Here is a 17674-nt window from a genome sequence, read left to right as displayed (position 1 = left end):
GCGGCCTCCTCTGGGCTCTTGGCAGTCATCAACAACATTAACTTCAGAGGCATCTCTGGCTTAGTTTCCCATGTCCTGATTATCACTTTTTCATGTTCAAAAAAGCAGTCTCAAYATATTACCTATACATACCCAAAAAAGCACTGAAGTTTCTACTGTGGGAACATTTTACATGCACTTTAACTAGCTAAAGAACAGTAAACAAGCTGGTGGCTAATGTGACTTCCACGAGCAGGAAGGATGTAAGAAAAGCCGCAGGCCACTCGCAGGCAAGAACATGATTCAGGGTTTCACAGCACTTAGAGCACACTGAGAGACTCACAGGGCAGCAGGATAAAAACAAAAAGAAGCCTTTTAAGATGCTCTGTAATTAGCTTTGCATTTGCTGTCACAGCTTGCTGCGGTAGCTAAAACTGAGTTGAGTGCCATCTTTTGCTTTTGGTGCGGTGGTGTTTCTGCAGTACTGAAATGGAGGTGAATTGATGGCTTGAAATACAGAGTTATGATTCGTGTAGTCGCAGGGTCCCACTTGGCCTCCTGGTAAGAGGTCAAATCCCGGTATTTTTTCTAGTGCAGAGTTCCTGAAACTGTTTTTATGTATTAATTACCTTTCCAAGTTCTGCATCAGATAATGTATTTAACATAAATATGAAGAAAAATCTGTGTCGTTCCTGAGACAGTTGTTTCCTGAATTGTGACAGATGGTTTGATATTTTTTTCTCCTGTAGTCATGGTGGTTCAGTAATTAGCAAGTGATTGGGAYTAATGTTTGTTCCCTTGTGATTGATGTAATGGGGAATGGTTGTTGCAGTTAAGTCTGTTGCTCTCTCAGGAATTATTTTTAGTTCTCCATCATATTTTCTAAATTCCTTGCCACGTGGGTAGCAAAATAAGCCACAAACAACTTTTAGTGTTAGCTGCTGCCTTTGTCCCGAGCAGAGGCTGCAGTTGGGGCTGTGTCAAAGCTGGAGGTTTTAAGCTCGAGGAACTGGCAGCATGAGAGCCCTGTGAGCAGATGCTGCTTCTGATGGAAGAGGCCACAGAGGGAGAGCATGTTGCCTGCTAGTAGACTGTCATGCTGAAATCTTTAAGGATGTTGCTGCTTTTCTGGCATGGAAGTCCTGCAGATATCTTCTCTTCAATGGGACTTCTTAATTCCTTTGAGATCCTTCTGAATTCCTAACAAAAATTCTARCTGAGGGAGTAGAAGCAAAGGACTATGTATTTTTAACTTGGCTATATGTTTAATTTATCAGAAAGGGATTATCTTTTTTTAAAAGTAACTTGGAATCTTTCCTGTACTTACAGATAGCAAAGGAACAAGGCCTAGAAGTTCTACCAGAGCATGATCCAATACGTGATCAGAGTTGGTATGTGAACAAAAAACTCCGCCAAAGACTCTTTGAAGAATATGGAGTAAAAACCTGTACGGTTATTCAGTTTCTTGGTGATGCGATTATTCTACCAGCAGGAGCACTTCATCAGGTAAAAAACATCTGTTCAAAACCATACAGGGTTGAATAACAGACATGTAACAATAGCCTGAAGTACATGCTACATCTGCTCAAATTATAGATTTGGTTTTCTTAGCGATTAGAGTATAGAAATATATTACAATGTACAAGGGCTTCTACAAATGACTATCTGGTTTTAACATACAGAAATTCAAATACTTGAAATAGTGCCATTTCCTATTTCTTAGAAAAGTAATTGGACAACTATTAACTATTTTTTCTTTGTCTGCGTATTATTAGCAAATTACTGGATAAAATGGTATTAGTCAGGACGAAGCTGCACTTGCACTTTTTCTTTCAAACTTCGGATTTAACTTAGGGGGGCAGGAGGGCAGCAAACCAACAAATAATTGGATGTCAGGTATTGTCATGTTCGTTGCCGTTAATCATTGGAGAGTTACAGAGAAAGCTTGGGGCTAATTAGTAGGGTGCTTCTTTGGCAAAGGTATGCAGGTTGTTTCCTGGAAAGAAACAGTAAGTTTGTTTTTGCAGAGCGGGTGGTAGACGAGTGGCCAGAAGGCAGCCCTCCCTGCAGCCGGCCCTGCGGCACCCAGGCTCGCGCTGCTCRCAGCTCCGCCTGGAAAGCGCCCGGCCAGCAGCTCCGGAGGAACAGCAGGAATTGTGTAGCCAGCCTTGGTTCTCCCCTAGCACACAGGCTTTGGTTTTTCATTTGAGTTTTTTATCTCCCTGTCTGCAAATTGTTTTCTTTTTTGGTAGAAAGAGGAAAAAAGCATGGATGTTTAGACAACATTTTTAAACAGTTTTAAATCATATGGTGCTTTTTTTTTCCTGTAGAAGCAGGAAATGGAGGCTGCTTTCTTGCAGTCTTGCCAGCTGTCTCATGCAGCATTAATTAGGGAGCTGACTCTGGAGGAGTGAGGAGCGTGTCCACCCTGCTGCAGGGCCTGCAAGCCATCCTGCTGGGGAAGGTTCATCCCCGCTGTGCGCTCGGGTTCAGGCAAGGCAAGGGCTTTCCAAGGCAGAGCCTGTTTGGTCTGTGATGTGCCAGATCAGCTTGCCAACAGCAGCTCTGCGGGGCAGGGGAGCCCCGGCTTTACCGTGTCACCCTGACCRGGGCAGCGGGGAGGAGCACGGCTGGCTCCTTCTGGTGACACGTGTAAAGACCCTGATGTGTCTGCTGGCTCTGACAGTTACTTGGACACTCCCAGCAACGAATACTTGATCCTTCTTTATCCTAACCTTACCCAGACTAGACTCCTTTGTCATTCCTTTGTGTGTCTTGAGGCAGATTTCACATGACGAYGGTGTGTTCACCCTGCATGATCTGGGGAGATTTCTTTTCAGCAAAAGAAGCAATTAACCACATCTGGGGTTGTTGGAGGTTGCCCTTCCTCATACCATGTCCTTGGGGCTTTACTCTTTCCCTATAAAAAGGTGRAGGAGTATCTGGCATTGATGATGTTCTCAGCTCTTGTCAGGCTTAAGCAATTCCCAGGGTGGGTAGGATTTGTGTTGCACTCTGCATTAGCCTCACTCAGATCTCCTAGAACAAGGGAAATCATCCAAGATACAGGAGAGAAAGGGGAGCCCTCAGAAAAGTACAAACATACTGGGAAAATAGTTTGATGTAGCATGAGGCTTTAGCTAGAACTGCAGGCTATGACACATGGAGCAGTGCCAGTGCCACAGGTCTGTAGGCTTCCCTGCAATTCATAGGTCTGAGGACCAAAAATAAGACCATTGTTATCTTTATCTCATTGGCTCTGAACTCGCAATTGCTTTTGAAGTGGTAATGTTCTAGCTTCTGGCACCAAGGAGTTAATGACAGTGTCTTAAACCTTAGTGGCTGAAGCTGAAAAGCCTTTCATCTTCAGTAAAAAGTTCCTGTGAATTTGCCACGTAGGAGGAAATGAAAGCTTCGTGCTCTTTCATGTGCATGTACAGTGCTCCTTATATAGAGATGCATAAATATTGACCTTAGGGATCAGCACCAAGCCCTTATATATACAAAACATGCTTAAACACTTAAAAATATGTCTGAACAAGAATGCACACAAGGTTGCATGTTAACATGGTTTACATGTTAAGCATTTCAGTTTCATATGCACATCGTTACCCTAAAGCTGAGGCAAATGAATACTAAATTTTACTCATTTTTAACATTTCTWTTTGCTCCCTGGTAACGTGCTGGGATGCAGGAAGCAAGTGAGGCCGGCATGCGGAATCGGGAGCCGTGTTGCCGGTGGCGGCTGTGAACGCACCCGAGCTGAGCAGCTTTCCCTGAAGCCAGCTACGTTGCTGCCTCCCCTTGCCTTGGACAGGCTGCTCGGAAGTTGTAGCACTCTAGCACTGCAGAGGGCTCTGTCMAAATACTCCTTTTTTTCCCAGCTTCTGTGTACTCCTGTCTGGTCAACCCGGGTCTTGGTCTTTCTCTTGTAAGACGGAGCCCGCCGTGCTCCCTGGCTGGAAAAGGTGGCTCGGATGCTGTTCCTGGGAGCGCTGCGCGCTGTTCGGAGCACAGTCCTCGCACTCGGTGTCCTCAGCAGTTCCCAGGACTTTGTAGCTTAAATGTTAGGGATTGCAAAGCACTCCAAATAAGAACTTCTTTAATGTTTTTTTTAAAGAGCTCCTTTAAGTTTTTGTTCCAGGTATTATTTCCCGGTGTTTGCCACACTGTAAAGGGAATAGAGGGCCTGCCATGATCTTAATCCAGTGATTACTTCTCATCCAAATTCTAAAAATACCTTTTTAGAGGCGGGGAGGGAGGCCTGAGGGCCGCAGGCGGAGYGGAGCGGGAGGGAGGCCGGGGCTGAGGCCCTGGGAATGGCCCCTGTGCCGGCTGCGGACAGAGGCGGCCCCGGACCCACTGGCCGCCTGCGTCTCCATCTGCCTCCATCACTGCTCTGATGAACCCGCAGGGGACCTGCTGCTTCGTGCCCCTTGTTAGTGACTGTTGTCTGACACCTCATGGTACCGAGCTACTTGTGAAGTGATAACAGGCCCAGCTAAACAGTGTTTTTGGAGGAAAAAAAAWCAGTGCTGTTTTCAAATGTGTAAACACAAAAACTCTGTTGTGCCTCTCACACCACATTGGAAACGTTAGACCRTGCATTGAAACATTCTGGATTTTGTTCAGTGTCATCTTGAAAACGCAGGACTTGACAGGTAGCGAGTGTTGGGGAACTGCACGTTGATAAGATGGTGACGGCAGCTCCTCGCCACCCCAGGAGCTGTGGTCCCTTGGCAGAATTGGGGTTGCACAAATCTGGGAAAAGGTTTTGTGCACTATGCTCAGGAGAATGTATAATCATAAAGGTTTAGTAGGGAAAACATTTCTAATGGTGATACGGAGATCACAGTCGGAAGGTCCCAGCTAAGCGTTTGCTCCTTTCTCTTGCCATCCCCCGGCAACCCAGGGGGCTGGACGTGGTGTCTGTTTTTCTCCTTAGCTGCCTCTCATCCATGAAGGAAGCGCTGGGGACACGGAAGGGCAGCTCTCCACCTGAGCCCATCACCGGGAGCAGGCCCGTGGCCTCACATACCCGGAGTGGCTGTGGCGTGAGACCTGCACAGGCTCCCCTTAGTCTGACAAGCCCGTGGTGTGGGAGGTCTGGAGGCCCTCTCCAGCTAAGAATAAGCTCCAAGCATTAATTCTCAGTCTTTTCTTGGTCTTGTTTTGGATAGGTGCAGAATTTTCACAGCTGTGTTCACGTAACCGAAGACTTTGTGTCTCCCGAACACCTCGTACAGTCATTCCACCTGACGCAGGAACTGAGGCTGTCGAAGGAGGAGATCAATTACGATGATAAACTGCAGGTAGGAGCCAAGGTGCGCGGGAGGGCCGCGCTCGGCTCGCTGCCCTGCACTGCGGCGCGCGGAGCTGCTCCCGCCTCGCGGGAATGGCTTATTTTCACGTTGTGAAAATTCACATTGTGGCTTATTTTCACATCTCCTTACTGAAAATGTATCTGGTATTTTTGCAGGTTAAAAATATCTTGTATCACGCGGTTAAAGAAATGGTGAGAGCTTTGAAGATTCATGAAAGTGAAATGGAGGACATGGAAGAAAGCTAAGTGCTCTCAACCTTTCTGTGTGACCATCAAGTGGAGGTTATTTTTCTAATATATGAGCAGTATGCACACTAATTTAAGCTTCACAAACCATCAGTGCCAAGAGAATAGTCATCGTATTTACTTGTTAATGACACTGCAACGGTAGAGCTTCATATCACAGCCACTGTGATTACATGTTAGACTTTAACAAACAAGCAGCCTTCTGCTGTCTCCTGTATTATAATGTATATGAAGTTTGTGAAATGTCAAAGATTTAAGATGATGTATTTATTTTTGGAAAAAAAAACACAAAATTCTATGCTATATTGTTGATCAAATGTAAATGTGACTTGTACAGTTTGCTAAACTAATTCAGATATTTTTCACTACATTGAGACAGTTACTGTGAGAGTAGGACACAAACACCAGCTATTGCCTGCATTTGGGATCTTGCTGAGTCCGCACAGCAGTCATGTCATAATCTGAAAATTACTGCCAAATAATTGTAAACTTTGTAAAATATAAAGTATATAAAGTAGATATTAAATACAGACACTTCAGTATTTTATTGAAGCTATTCAGTGTACAATTAAACGTTTTCAAAAGGTGTAATTTATTTAAAAATTGTCTCATTTTGGTAAAATTTATGTGAACTTTTAAAGCTAAATATTAAACTTAATATGCTATGTAAATATATACATATATACATTCAATGATGTATTTTTTTAAAACATTGGCTTGCTTTAATTTGTTAAAAGTGCAAGTGTTACACATGCTTTGTACATTGAAGTTGAAAGGGGTTTTACATTTTCCATTAAAATGACTTTATCAAATGTTGTCTCATTGTGTTCGTTTTTTATGTTTGTGGCACATTTGTGGTAGCCCGAGTTGTTCGTTCACAGTAACTGCAAATGCATCTGCTTTAGTGTCGCTTGTTGTAACGCTTGAAATGTTCTGCCTTGGTTCATGTGCACCGGTCTGCCCTCTCCGGGCCTCCGAGGAAACTGCTAAGGGAAGTGCTGGAGCACAGTTCAAATGGCTGAGCCAAAAAAGAGCCTCTCGTTAAGAATAAAATAATTGAAACGTTCTTTATGTTCTGTCTTTAATAATCCAACACTTTCTTTGGGTGAAGGGGAAAGGGAATTTTCACAGAGCATTTTTCTTTTTTAGAGCATCTTAGGTCGACTGTTTAAGAAATAGTGCAAACTAGTAGATTTTGTTGTTTTTTTTTAGAAATATGCACATTTATTTAATAATGATAAAACTTGTTAGAGAAGTGAGTAGAATTCTGGCTGATTGCATGAGTTTGAAAAGCTAAACTGTATGTAGACTTTGCAAATTACCGGAGCTATTGAGGTATTCAATTGTAGATGTGTTTGCCAGCCCACGGGTCGTGAGGCAAGGCGCGTAACAAAATGTGAAAAGACTTGTGTACTTTATCTGAAGGAGCAGCAATTTCTTGTTCTTTTTAGCTAAAAAGTCTTTATTTAAACTCGTTTGGATGTTGGGATTTGTTTGAAGCTGCGAAGGAAGGGTGGATTTTAGTGTGCTTGGCAGCTGACTCTCAGGCTCAKACCCAGTTACGTGTATGTAGCATCTTCCCCAGTTCTGATTTTAGCACAGACCTAGACTGTTCGCTGAAAATGCCAAGCCTGCCAACGTACATTTCCTTCAGCACAGGTGGACTTCGGAGGAAGCTGMTTTTTTAAAGTTTAGGATATCTAATCAGTGCATTTTAGCCATCATTGTAAGTATTTTCCCCCAAGCCGAGTTTTGTCGAGTTGTKTTTGGTACTTGGGAGCAGTTTGGCCTGCGTCGCGGCCGCCGCCGCCGCCTGACCCTCCGGGCCGGATCGCAGCACCCGCGGGGCGGCCGCCCCCGGCCCGGCCTTGTCCACACGGTGGGCGGCCCCGGCCACAGGGAGCGAGGCCGGAGGGAGCGAGGAGGCCGGAAGGCCTCCAAGGAGAGCACGGAGAGCGGGAGGCGGGTTGCTACTGCTTCCCTAGTAGAGGTATCCAGGTTCCTTCCTTTATGACCTTCTCAATGTTCCTTCTTTTGTTTTTTTCTTTTTCCTTCTGCCTAGTCCTTAAGGTCGTTGTAGAAGTTAAGCAGCAAAATCACGAGTGGATTAAACTGATGGAGAAGGAGCAAGAACTGTCTCTGAAAGGCTGATATTTTGACAGGTTTTTAAGATGTTTTGGAGAGACGAAGCTGGTGGGATCAAGCGCCTGAAGTGTTACCTGAAGTGCTGCATGACGCTGGGTAAGTAGAGCTTCCCCGCTTCCTTAGMAGCAAGAATAAATACGATTTAAAAATCAGTTTGAGCTGTGTAGATAAGGATTTCACTATAGAATCAGCTATCCGCTTGCTTAGGAGAGCTGGTATGTGGTAAATTGATGCTGTGGTTATGCTACATGTTTAGTTTTTAAAAATTGTGGCTAAGAGGTAAATCTCAGGGATTAGCAGCGTGTGAAAGCCCTTTGCCTGTGCTCGCAGCTTGGCCACGGTGCCCACAGCACTGCCGGTGCTTCCCGGGAAGGGCCGGAGGAGCCGGCGGGAGCCGCCAGGCCAGGCCAAGAGCGGCCGGGCCGGGGCCTGCGGTGCCTCAGCGGGGCCGCCCGCAGGCGCGCGGCGCCCCATAGCAGGCCGCAGAACATGAGGGCAGCGGCCGCGCAGGCGCCGAGGMGGGGCCCAGCTCCCTTCTCGTGGGTACCTAACGATCCAGACCGCCCGCTCGGCGCCTCCGAGCGTTGTGTCTGGCCGGGACGGGTGCCGAGCCGGACGTTTCCAGCGCGGCTCTCCCTGCTGCCCCCCTCCAAGCTCTGAGGCTGCACAGGGAAAGTTTCTGTTCCTTTCCTGAAAATTCCTTGTGAGTTTTCTTTTTATGATCTAAAATCTTAATTATTTTGAGGCAGCCCAAAGCACTGGTGTCAGCTAGAGGTTTCTGAGAGCAGTGTCAGCTGCCTCTGGAGCAGCCATGTGAAGTATCGTGTCTTCCTGCCACCTTCCTGCTCACATGGAGATCTTTCCTGCTCTGCTTTGCTCTTCATGAAACTCTTCAGCTCTGTTTTCTCACATTTGAAAGCTCTAGAGACCCCACAAATCTGCGACCCCCCTTTGCCCCATGTTCCTGCTCCCTCACCCCTCCCCAGGACCACCTCGTGGTGCTTGTCCACTTCACTGCCACACATGAAAGGAGCAAGGCAACATTCTCCCCATTTGCCCTGTAGGTGTTATTAATAAAGAACTAATTAACAGTAAAGCGGGAGTGCTRTAACAGCCCTTTTGGCGTAGGTGGTTGTCTGTGACGTGTTTTAGCTCAAAACAAGAATTACTGGATTTGCTGGCAGTGAAATCTCATGGTCTGTGTTCTGTATGTCAGAGAAATCRGGTTATAAGGTTTAGATGTTTAACTCTGCTTACTCTGCCTTTCCAGCTCCTTGGAAATTGCTCAGATCCACAGGTGTAAACCCACCCCCTCCATGAGAAGGGGACTGTGTCCTCGTGTGCTCTGCCCTTTCTGGTAAGCAGCGTTTGGTTTGTACCCCTCCCKCGTCAACCTCGAACCCGCTGCCGCGCTCGCCGGGACGGTCCAGGGCGTCGGGCCCCGCCGGAGGGGCGGCCGGTGCGCGGGCTCCCCCGGGATCCCKCCCTGCGCTCCTGCTTTCCAGCTCCCCGCTCGCCCTTTGCCGCCTCCCCCTTGGCTCCCCGGGCGTGCCGGGGAGCTCGCAGTGTCCGCGGCCACATCCCTGTTGTTCCAGCCCAGCCGGGTGGCCGGGAACCTCTGAGCGAGGGCAACAAGTGATCTGTGGTGTGTGAAGCCCACGCAAACTCAATGGCGCTTTTTTCTTTTGGGTTAGTAGGTTTCCAAGAGGAAGTTAGAATCTAAATATAGCTAGTAGGAGAGCTGGTCTGGGGGTAAACTGAAGGCGTGTTTTACCTGATGGGTTGCGCATGGGTGGTTGTGTTTTGAACTTGGAGCTTTCTACAGCTGCAGTGATGGAGAGGAAGATTTTTACTGCTAAGTTTCCAAGTGAGCTTTCCTGGTACCTTCCAACCATACTAATGCAGTATGTTCTTGACATAGATGCCTGCCTCTTGTTCCAGTCCCAAGACATGTGTTTTTATTGTTGCTCTGTGCTTCCTTAGTGGAATTAGAGAGTAGATTTTGGTAGCTCTGAGGCAGGATATCCTGTATTTTTAAAGCTCTAAGGATTTTATATTGTTTGATCTTAATAATACCTTAATGTCAGCAGCAAATGGGCCTGAGGGAACATCTCACAGGACAGAACGCCTGAGCAAGTTCAGGTTACGTCTAGATTGTAAAACACACGTGAGGCGAGAAAGAAGGTGGGTGGAAGCCGGCGGCAGCTCCCTGTCTGCAGGGAGCAGCGAATTCCTTTCCATACAGTTAAACTCCGTGTGCTGCATGGCCAGGCGGGAGAGTTGGGCAAGTGTTCCCCAGCCCAGAGCTCATGTGTCGCAGCCACCAGAGCCGTTCTGATTACTTTTGGTTAGTTCTCTTGGGACTTCTTATTTCTTCCATATTTTCAGTCCTGTTCAATAAGGGATTTCAGCAGCTATTTCCAAATTTCTGCCCTTTTTTCTCCCCCAACTATGTGATGTGAGCGGCAGAGTTGTTGCGAGTGCACGGCTGCCACCAGAGACCCCATCTCCTGCCTTGGTACATTTGTGCAGGGAGTTCTGGTGTTTGCGCAGGGAATTCTGGTGTTTGCGCAGGGAGTTCTGGTGTTTGTGCAGGGAATTGTGGTGTTTGCACAGGGAATTCTGGTGCGGCAGCCACCGGCAGCCAGGGCAGCTCGGTGGGAGCTGCAGATGGGGAAATTGGGCTGTTGACATGAGAGCAGGAAGGGAACTGAAAGCCAAAGAGTTCCTGAAAACTGAAATGCTCTCAGAGGAAGAAGTCACAAGATTCTCTTTTCCTTTTATATAAAACCAAAATGTAAAACCCGACACTTCTGTATTCTGGGTTGAGCTGTCATTTTAAGTAGCAACTGGTGGTGCAGTCTGCAGATTTTATTCTCAAGAGAGTCCACGTTGCTTCCCAGCTGCCTTTCTCTGGTTTCCCCTTCTGTGGGGATATAGTCAGAGATTGTGTAATTACATTTCATTTTGCAAAACACATGTTGGCTGCATTCACCAGGGATAATATTTCTGTGTTTCAAGACAACAGTGGTTTCTGTGGTGAAGCGAAGTCTATGAATAGAAGTCAGTGTCTGGACACATGTTTAAAATTGGTTCATGGTGGACGCTTTGAAATAATCAACCACCAGAGTTTTGAGCTGTGTGCAGTGTGAAACCACCCAGGCCAGACTCAAAGCCTAGGGGAGTCTCCCTGCCCCCTGCGACGGGCTTTGAGTTTCACACCGTGCGCCGCTCGTAAGCGATCACCTTGTTGTTGCTGCTAAGTTCGTGCACAAAGATAAATGGCTAAATTGCTTRCATTACGTATGGTATTCACATTCCATACTATATATTTTATTCTTGAAAGACTTTAAGAATCAGGCTGCTAAAATGGTAGGAAAGAAGACTGCTGTGTAGCAAGCAGCAGGGGCTCTCTGTGTTAATGCAAGCAGGCAGGATGCTGGATATCCACGAGATGGCATCTTTGGCAAAGAAACGYGCCCCAACGCGCTCCGCGCCCCCGAGCTGCTCAGGCTCACAGAAATTCAGCCTGGAACAGGAGCAGAAGTAGCGGCAATTAGCAAGAGAGAAAACGCTCCCTGCCCTCCTGCCACTTCATGGTCGCTCTCTGAGGTGTACGTCTGGTAGCTTCATCTTGTGGAGGAAGTGGTAGGAAAAAGGGAAATGAGGAGCGGGGGAAAGGATTAAGTGCACTTAGGAGATGGAAGTGAGCAAGAGTGGGTAAGCACAGAGCAAACCAGTGCAGAGGTGCAGGGAAGGCGGGTGCTTCTTTCTAACTTTCACGATACAGGAACTCAAGCTAAAAAGTTTAAAGTAGTTCAAAAATTATTACAGCTTAAATGAAGTACTGACAGATCTTGGGTGTGTGTGTGTGTGTGTATATATATATATATATAAAAAATATATATATATAAAGAAAATACTTTTTTATTTATAATATATATATTTTATATATTTCTATAAACTATATATATCTTTTTACWTATTTATATATATTTTTATATTTATATATTTTATATATATTTATTTTTTATATATTTATTTTATATACACACACACACACATACATATAGGTGAATATTCTTTATGACAATTTTTGTCATTTATTCTTCGGAATATTCTTCTGCTTACTTGATAAAATTACAGTGTTTCATCTTCTTTCATAGCTGACATCTGCCCTCTCTAGGCAGGCACAGCCACTGCTGCAGGTTGAGGCTTTAGGGCCCTCCGGTGCCGCCAGGAGGGGTGCCGAGCGCAGGCCGGCCGTGCCCGAGGGCTGCAGCCGAGGGTGCAGCGGCAGGAGGCGGCGCCGCCGCCGGCCCGGCTCCGCGCGCAGCCCGGGAGCTCCGCGCCGCCCGCACAGCGCTGCCGCCCTCCTGCCGCATCACCCACCGCATGGAGCAGAGCCAKGAGGCCATTAACAGAACTGGTGAGTGGCAAACAGCTCAGCCGGAGGAACAGCGGGTACAGCTTGGAGCTCCCCTTCCCCCATGAAGATCCTGCCTCGTCTGCAGAGGTAGCAGGCGAAAAACTGTTCCCTGCAGTGTGCCGGGGGAACCTAACTCCTGTAGCTGCTGTTTGCAGAGACAGCTGAAATGGCTGCTTATGTCTAACATTTAGACATAAATGTGAAATTAGATGAGCGCTTAAAAAAGTTAATTTCCTTCTCATGAGCACATCCTGTTTTCTGTGTTTCAGTGGTATGAATAGAAGTACTGTGAACTACTGACCTACCATCTGTAAAAGCCAGATAGGCAGCACTGGCTGGACACAACAGCTCATCCTCACGTGAGCATAGCCAAGGGAGACCCACTCGGCCTAGCTGAGGTCATCCCAGGTGTCCTGCGCAGCCGCGCGCTGAGCGACACCAGCACAAAGCTGACACGGACACGGCCGCGCAGCGGGACGAGCCTCCCGCACCGGCCCGGCGGCAGGCAGCTCCTCTAGGACTCCAAGGGCCGTCTCCTGCGGAGAAGCTGCACGGCATGGGAGTGTTCTTTGTTCGGGCGTATCCTGGAAGCAAAATGCTCCCTAGCGGGACAGCTCACCTTGTGGAGAGGAGGAGAAGGTCAGGCTGGGGGAGCTGACGGGAGCTCCTCGCTCCCCAGGAGGAGCGCGTGGCTCCCCAGGGYGCAGCCCCGAGGGCAGCAAAGCCGGGCGGAGGCAGCGCCGCCGCAGGGCTCTGACCGGCTGGGGCTGCGGATGCGGCAGACACGGATGCGGCGGATGCGGTGGATGTGGCTGTGGCGGCTGTGGCTGCGGCGCCGCGYGCTCTCCTCCTGCCCCGCCGAGCTGCGAGCGGCGGCGCCCCACCTGCGAGCAAAGCCCTGGGCACCCAACCCAGCTTTCCAGCGCCTGCTCAAGGAGGAACACGCACAAGTTCGGTTGTACATGTTTACTAACACAGTTAGTATAAATCTTTTTTTATATACTCTGCAACATTTATAGAGATTTTACGCACTTATAGTTAGTGTCAAAACACCTTGGTTTTTATTTTCATATCCTTTTTGAATCAGGTTAAGCTGTAAACAATTTTTCTTCCAATCAAATACTGCCAGCTAGAATTACTTCCACTCACGCATCACTGAAAACAAAAAGGGTATTTTTCCTTAAGTATAGATTTTCTTTTTAAACCATGTCACTTTATACTGAAACCAATAGCTAGATTCAATGCACCTGATTAGTTATGTAAACAGAGAACCCAAATGAAACCTCAGCAGAACGAGTAAGTTGGTTCCTTCACAGAATGGAAACGTTTCTCTCCCCTGACTTGAGGTTAGCCTGGTCAGGAGTGTAGAGCGTGGCACATTAATCAACCTAGGAGGTGTATAAATTGCACCGTATCTGAATTAACAGTTATGCATAATGAAATGCACAAATTCATGCTAGAAAGCATTTTTCAATATCAAGTGGCAGCCAACTGGCAACCATAACAGTTAAGTTCTGCACCATCATTTATGGCATTATAGATAACTATTACATATAGCATACTTTAAAACCCTGAAGGATTGTGTTATTGGAAACATTCTCCAGGCAGTCATTTGGTTTGAAACATTGGGAGAAAGCCTAAAGAGCCCATCCTCTTATACCAATCATGGTACCTTTAAATTTCATGAAGTAGATCAGATATGATGTGTATTTCACAGTAACAAAGTTGCTTTAATGCCTTTTCTCCAACAGTAGGATTGAGTTAGATGTTTCTGCCCTCACATCATCATTGTCCTGGTGGTTTTCCCTTTTCTCAGTTTGGATAACTACATTGAGCACTTTTCCTGTTGTTTTTTTTTTTTTTTTTTAACTATTCATCAGTCCTTTCAGAATATCTTCAGAAAATTCCAGCAGGGGCAGTTCCGGGGACGGGATGTCCAGGGGAGGAAGGTTGGGTATGGGAATGTCCTTTGCCTTCCCAGCAGCTGCTCCAAACTTCTGCCAACTCGCAGCTGAAGAGGCTTCTGAATGTTGCTGCAGACCCCACAACTCTGACTTCTCTACGAAGTCAGCATCTACATCCAACTCCTTCTCTACTGGAGATTTTTGGAGTCTAGCTCTTTCTGCTTTTAACTGCTTATTCTCTCTCCTTAATCTCTCATTTTCAGCTACAAGAAATTCTATATGCCGTTTCAAATCTGCAATTTTGGTTGCCTGCTCTTCTATTATCGTTTTGTCATCTTTTGGAGCCTTACTCCCAATACATGCCTCCAATGGCTCTTTTTTTTTCTGAAGCAGAAACAATAGCGTATCCGGGTCCCTGTCAAAGACACCCTGAATATTCTGTAGATGTTTCTCTGCAGAAGGACTGTACTTCTGAGTAACAGGAACCAACACGTTTGGATCATCAGATTCCTCAGCAGGCGGCTTAGAGGAGGTCTGAAGATGCGCCGCGGCGTCCTTGTCAGCCTGCTGCTGGGCTTTCAGCTTCTCCTCTCGCTTTGCCCTTTTCCACCTCTCCTGGATGAGCAGCAGCTGTTTCAGGTGACTGTCCCTTTGTAATTCCAGTGATAGCTGTGCCTGTGCAGGAACAAGAGTAAACAAATCAGCAGGTGGTGCCTAATCCTACTGCATATTCATGCACGTGAAGTTTTGTTCACGCAAACGTTTACAGAACCAGCATCACGGCACGTCCCAGGGACCAAGGCTTTTGCTATTCAGATGCTAAATCCATCCAGGAGCTCTCCCTTCTTGCACAACATGAGAAATTCAGATATGTCCTCCAAATTTATCATCACTAGGGCTATTATTAAGGACCAAGTTTTAACATACTAATAACACCACTAAGCAGAAAAGTGTCCCAATGCCTAATATGGTCCAGAATGATGTGGCCATATTTAAAGGAAAGAGGATATTTAATAGCTCACAGGAACCACCTGAGAAAGGGGTTACAGATTTTCTGTAAGAACGGCCCTTGGTGGGACAGGCAGATGCCACATGTGTCCGACCAGCGCTGAAGCGGGGACTGTGGGGACTGTGTTCATATTGCCTGGACTCGAAGGCTGCTGCTGTGGTCGGTGTGAGCAGAGCGGAGGCCCTGCATCCACGGGCATCCCTGCATGCACGGGCAGCTCTGAGCAGCACACGAGGGGGGCGCAGGGCCGCCCCGGCACCCCCGCGCAGGACACGAGCCCATGGGGCCGCGCGGCGCCCACCTGCTCCGACTGCGTCAGCTTCATGGCGTCCGTCAGGTAGGCTGCGGAGAGAGCACGGGGAGAGAGGAGAGCGCGTTACAAAACCTGCGCCTGGCCTGAGGAAAAGCTGCAGGCCTTACGTGTTCCGAACTGCGAGGCGAAAGCAGCAGGAGAAAGCCAAAACCTTCACCAAATTACAGGGGCGGGCAACACATTCTATTTTTCCAGAGTCTAAAAACGTTACCGTAAGATTATCTAACACATGCTACATCCTGGCCATTGCATCGTGACAGCTCAGGTGGTTCCAATTTGGTCTTCAGAGGATGACTCCAGCCCACTGTGATGGGCATTTCCAGAAAATGCCCGGAAGAACAACTTCCCTATGAGTGGAAGCTACACAAGTCAGCACTAGGATGCAACGCTTTTCCTTAACATGCATGTAAGTAAAATCCTCCCTCATTATAGGCCAAAATTATGAAGCAAAGCTTTTTTAGGTACGTTCCTGGACTGTAGTCCCTCATCACAGCTACCCACTTTTTCATCAACTTCCCCTCCAAGCCAGAAGAGCTGCCTAGAGCAGTTCTTGAGTCTTTGCATCTATCTTGCTAGTGCTGAAAACGACAAAAGAGGGATAARAAATTCTTAATCAAATTCAGAAAGATGAAATATAATGGTGCAGAATCATCCACTGAAGAACAAGAAACATTCSAAGTATTTTTGGTTTGTCTTAGTATGTGACAAGAAGGAACAAAAACATGAAGTCTGTATATTAGAACTTAAGTGCCATCCCTCATTGCTCTCAGCATTCATAAATACCAAATAAATTACTAGGTTGTTTTTATTTATTTATGGCATTTATGAATGGGAAGCCAGAATGCCTGGTATCTAGGTTACAATGTTCAGAGTAACCACTTGTTTTGTCTCCATACACATCCTGTCACTGGCAATGTCCCACTTGTTGCACCAATTAAGACATTCTCTTTCTTCTTCTGCCAGGTGGTTGCTGCACCTTGTCAGCCAGCTCATGGACTGAAGCGCAGATAATTAAGTGTGACTCGTTAGCTGGACAGGTAGAGAACAAAACCTCAGTTACGAGAGGGCTGCCAGGGGCAGTGCCAAGGCCCCAGTGCAATCTGCCCTTTCGCTGGGCTCTAGCAGAGCTGACCTGACTGCCCTTTAGCAGCGGGTACGCTGTCTTGATTGAGACATTAGAAAACCAAAGTAAATAAACCCCTTAGTTAAAAAAATATATGTCTAAGGCCCCAAAAAATCAACTTTGGAAACTTCTGGATATAGTTGTTCATATTAGAGAACAGATGACCAAAGGGGACTTTGATCTGGACCAAAAAATCAATTCATATTTTAAGTTAAAAAAGAGTACTCTGCAAGTTACTAGGTACTTTACCTACACGAAGTAGGTGAATCTAGAATGAGATGTGAAAAGCTGGAATGTGAGATATACGTACTCACCAGCAGCTTTTTTGTGACACGAAATTGCTTCCTCATATTTCCCCGCTGCGAGCAAACGGTCTGCTTTTCTGCTCTGCTGATGAGCCTTAAAACAAGAAGAGCATTACATCCGTGAGGGTTAACCCACAAGTAGTTTCTTCTGTTTTAAAAGCAAAAGCTGTGAGCACATCTAAGCATCCTGCACCAATTTCAGTTCTCAGGCTCAGGTCCCCCAGTCCTTTCAGGATTTTGATTTAGTTTCTTTATGAATACTGCCTTTAGCATGCATCTTACCAGAACGTGTACCATACAGGCAAGGAATGAAGTTTGCAAATGCCGCCRAGACGGTGTTTGCAATGCCATGAAATCCCTCTGCAGCTCCTCCTCAGCACCCACACCTTTGTCTTCACAGACTTTCGCTGTTTTTGTGTAAGAAGAGATTGCAGAAGCCACGAAACTTTAAGTACTTAGGACCAATTCACCTGGCGGAATGCCAGATATTTGAACCATGTAGCTGGAAAATGAAAAGCAATGTTGCACCTTAGAGCTAACCTGACTGCTGCCCCGTGGCCAGGAGGCCTTGCCTCTTGCGTGAAGAAGCTGGGAGAGAAGTTGTTCTTTTTTTGTTCCCCGCACACCTGCCTTTGAAAGCGAGGTGCAAAGCCCCGGTTAAAAGCACGGAGTCCTGCTGCACACCAGGCRCTCCAGGCACTCCCTGCTCCGCGAGCAAGGGCAGAGCGGAGGCGGCTGCAGCGCCGCGGAGCGCCGGCCTCGCCGCGGGACACAAACTCCACGGAATTCCAGGGTCCTCCCGCAGGGACAAGCGGGCGACAGGAAAGGCCACGACTCGCACGCGCAGGGCTGGCACTCACACACACTGCCCGGCACGGCTTTAGTGCAGCCTCCGTTT

At 47.1% G+C, this 17674-nt stretch overlaps 2 protein-coding genes across 3 annotated transcripts in view; one reads left to right on the top strand and one right to left on the bottom strand.

Annotated features, from left to right (window-relative positions):
• Positions 1 to 6172, top strand: part of JMJD1C (jumonji domain containing 1C) — a 141366-nt gene extending 135194 nt beyond the window's left edge. For both annotated transcript variants that reach the window (XM_026043008.1, XM_026043007.1), the window contains 3 exons: positions 1309 to 1485; positions 5160 to 5291; positions 5459 to 6172. In XM_026043008.1, coding sequence (XP_025898793.1) covers positions 1309 to 1485; positions 5160 to 5291; positions 5459 to 5548 — 399 coding nt within the window. In that variant the 3' untranslated portion in view covers positions 5549 to 6172. The remainder of the gene's footprint in view (positions 1 to 1308; positions 1486 to 5159; positions 5292 to 5458) is intronic.
• Positions 6173 to 13805: 7633 nt separating this feature from the next.
• NRBF2 (nuclear receptor binding factor 2) lies at positions 13806 to 17073 on the bottom strand. The gene is made up of 4 exons (XM_026042997.1): positions 17059 to 17073; positions 16786 to 16870; positions 15337 to 15377; positions 13806 to 14701 (listed from the first exon to the last, which is right to left on the bottom strand). The coding sequence occupies exons 1-4, from the start codon at positions 17071 to 17073 to the stop codon at positions 13988 to 13990; spliced, it is 855 nt and encodes a 284-aa protein (XP_025898782.1). The 3' UTR covers positions 13806 to 13987.
• Positions 17074 to 17674: the final 601 nt, after the last annotated feature.

This window comes from Nothoprocta perdicaria, unplaced genomic scaffold (genome assembly GCF_003342845.1).
Source record: "Nothoprocta perdicaria isolate Ctin4 unplaced genomic scaffold, notPer1 scaffold_32, whole genome shotgun sequence".
NCBI classification, from domain to species: Eukaryota; Metazoa; Chordata; class Aves; order Tinamiformes; family Tinamidae; genus Nothoprocta; species Nothoprocta perdicaria.
Note: the sequence above shows the minus strand (reverse complement) of the source record. Positions and strands in the feature narration are given on the sequence as shown.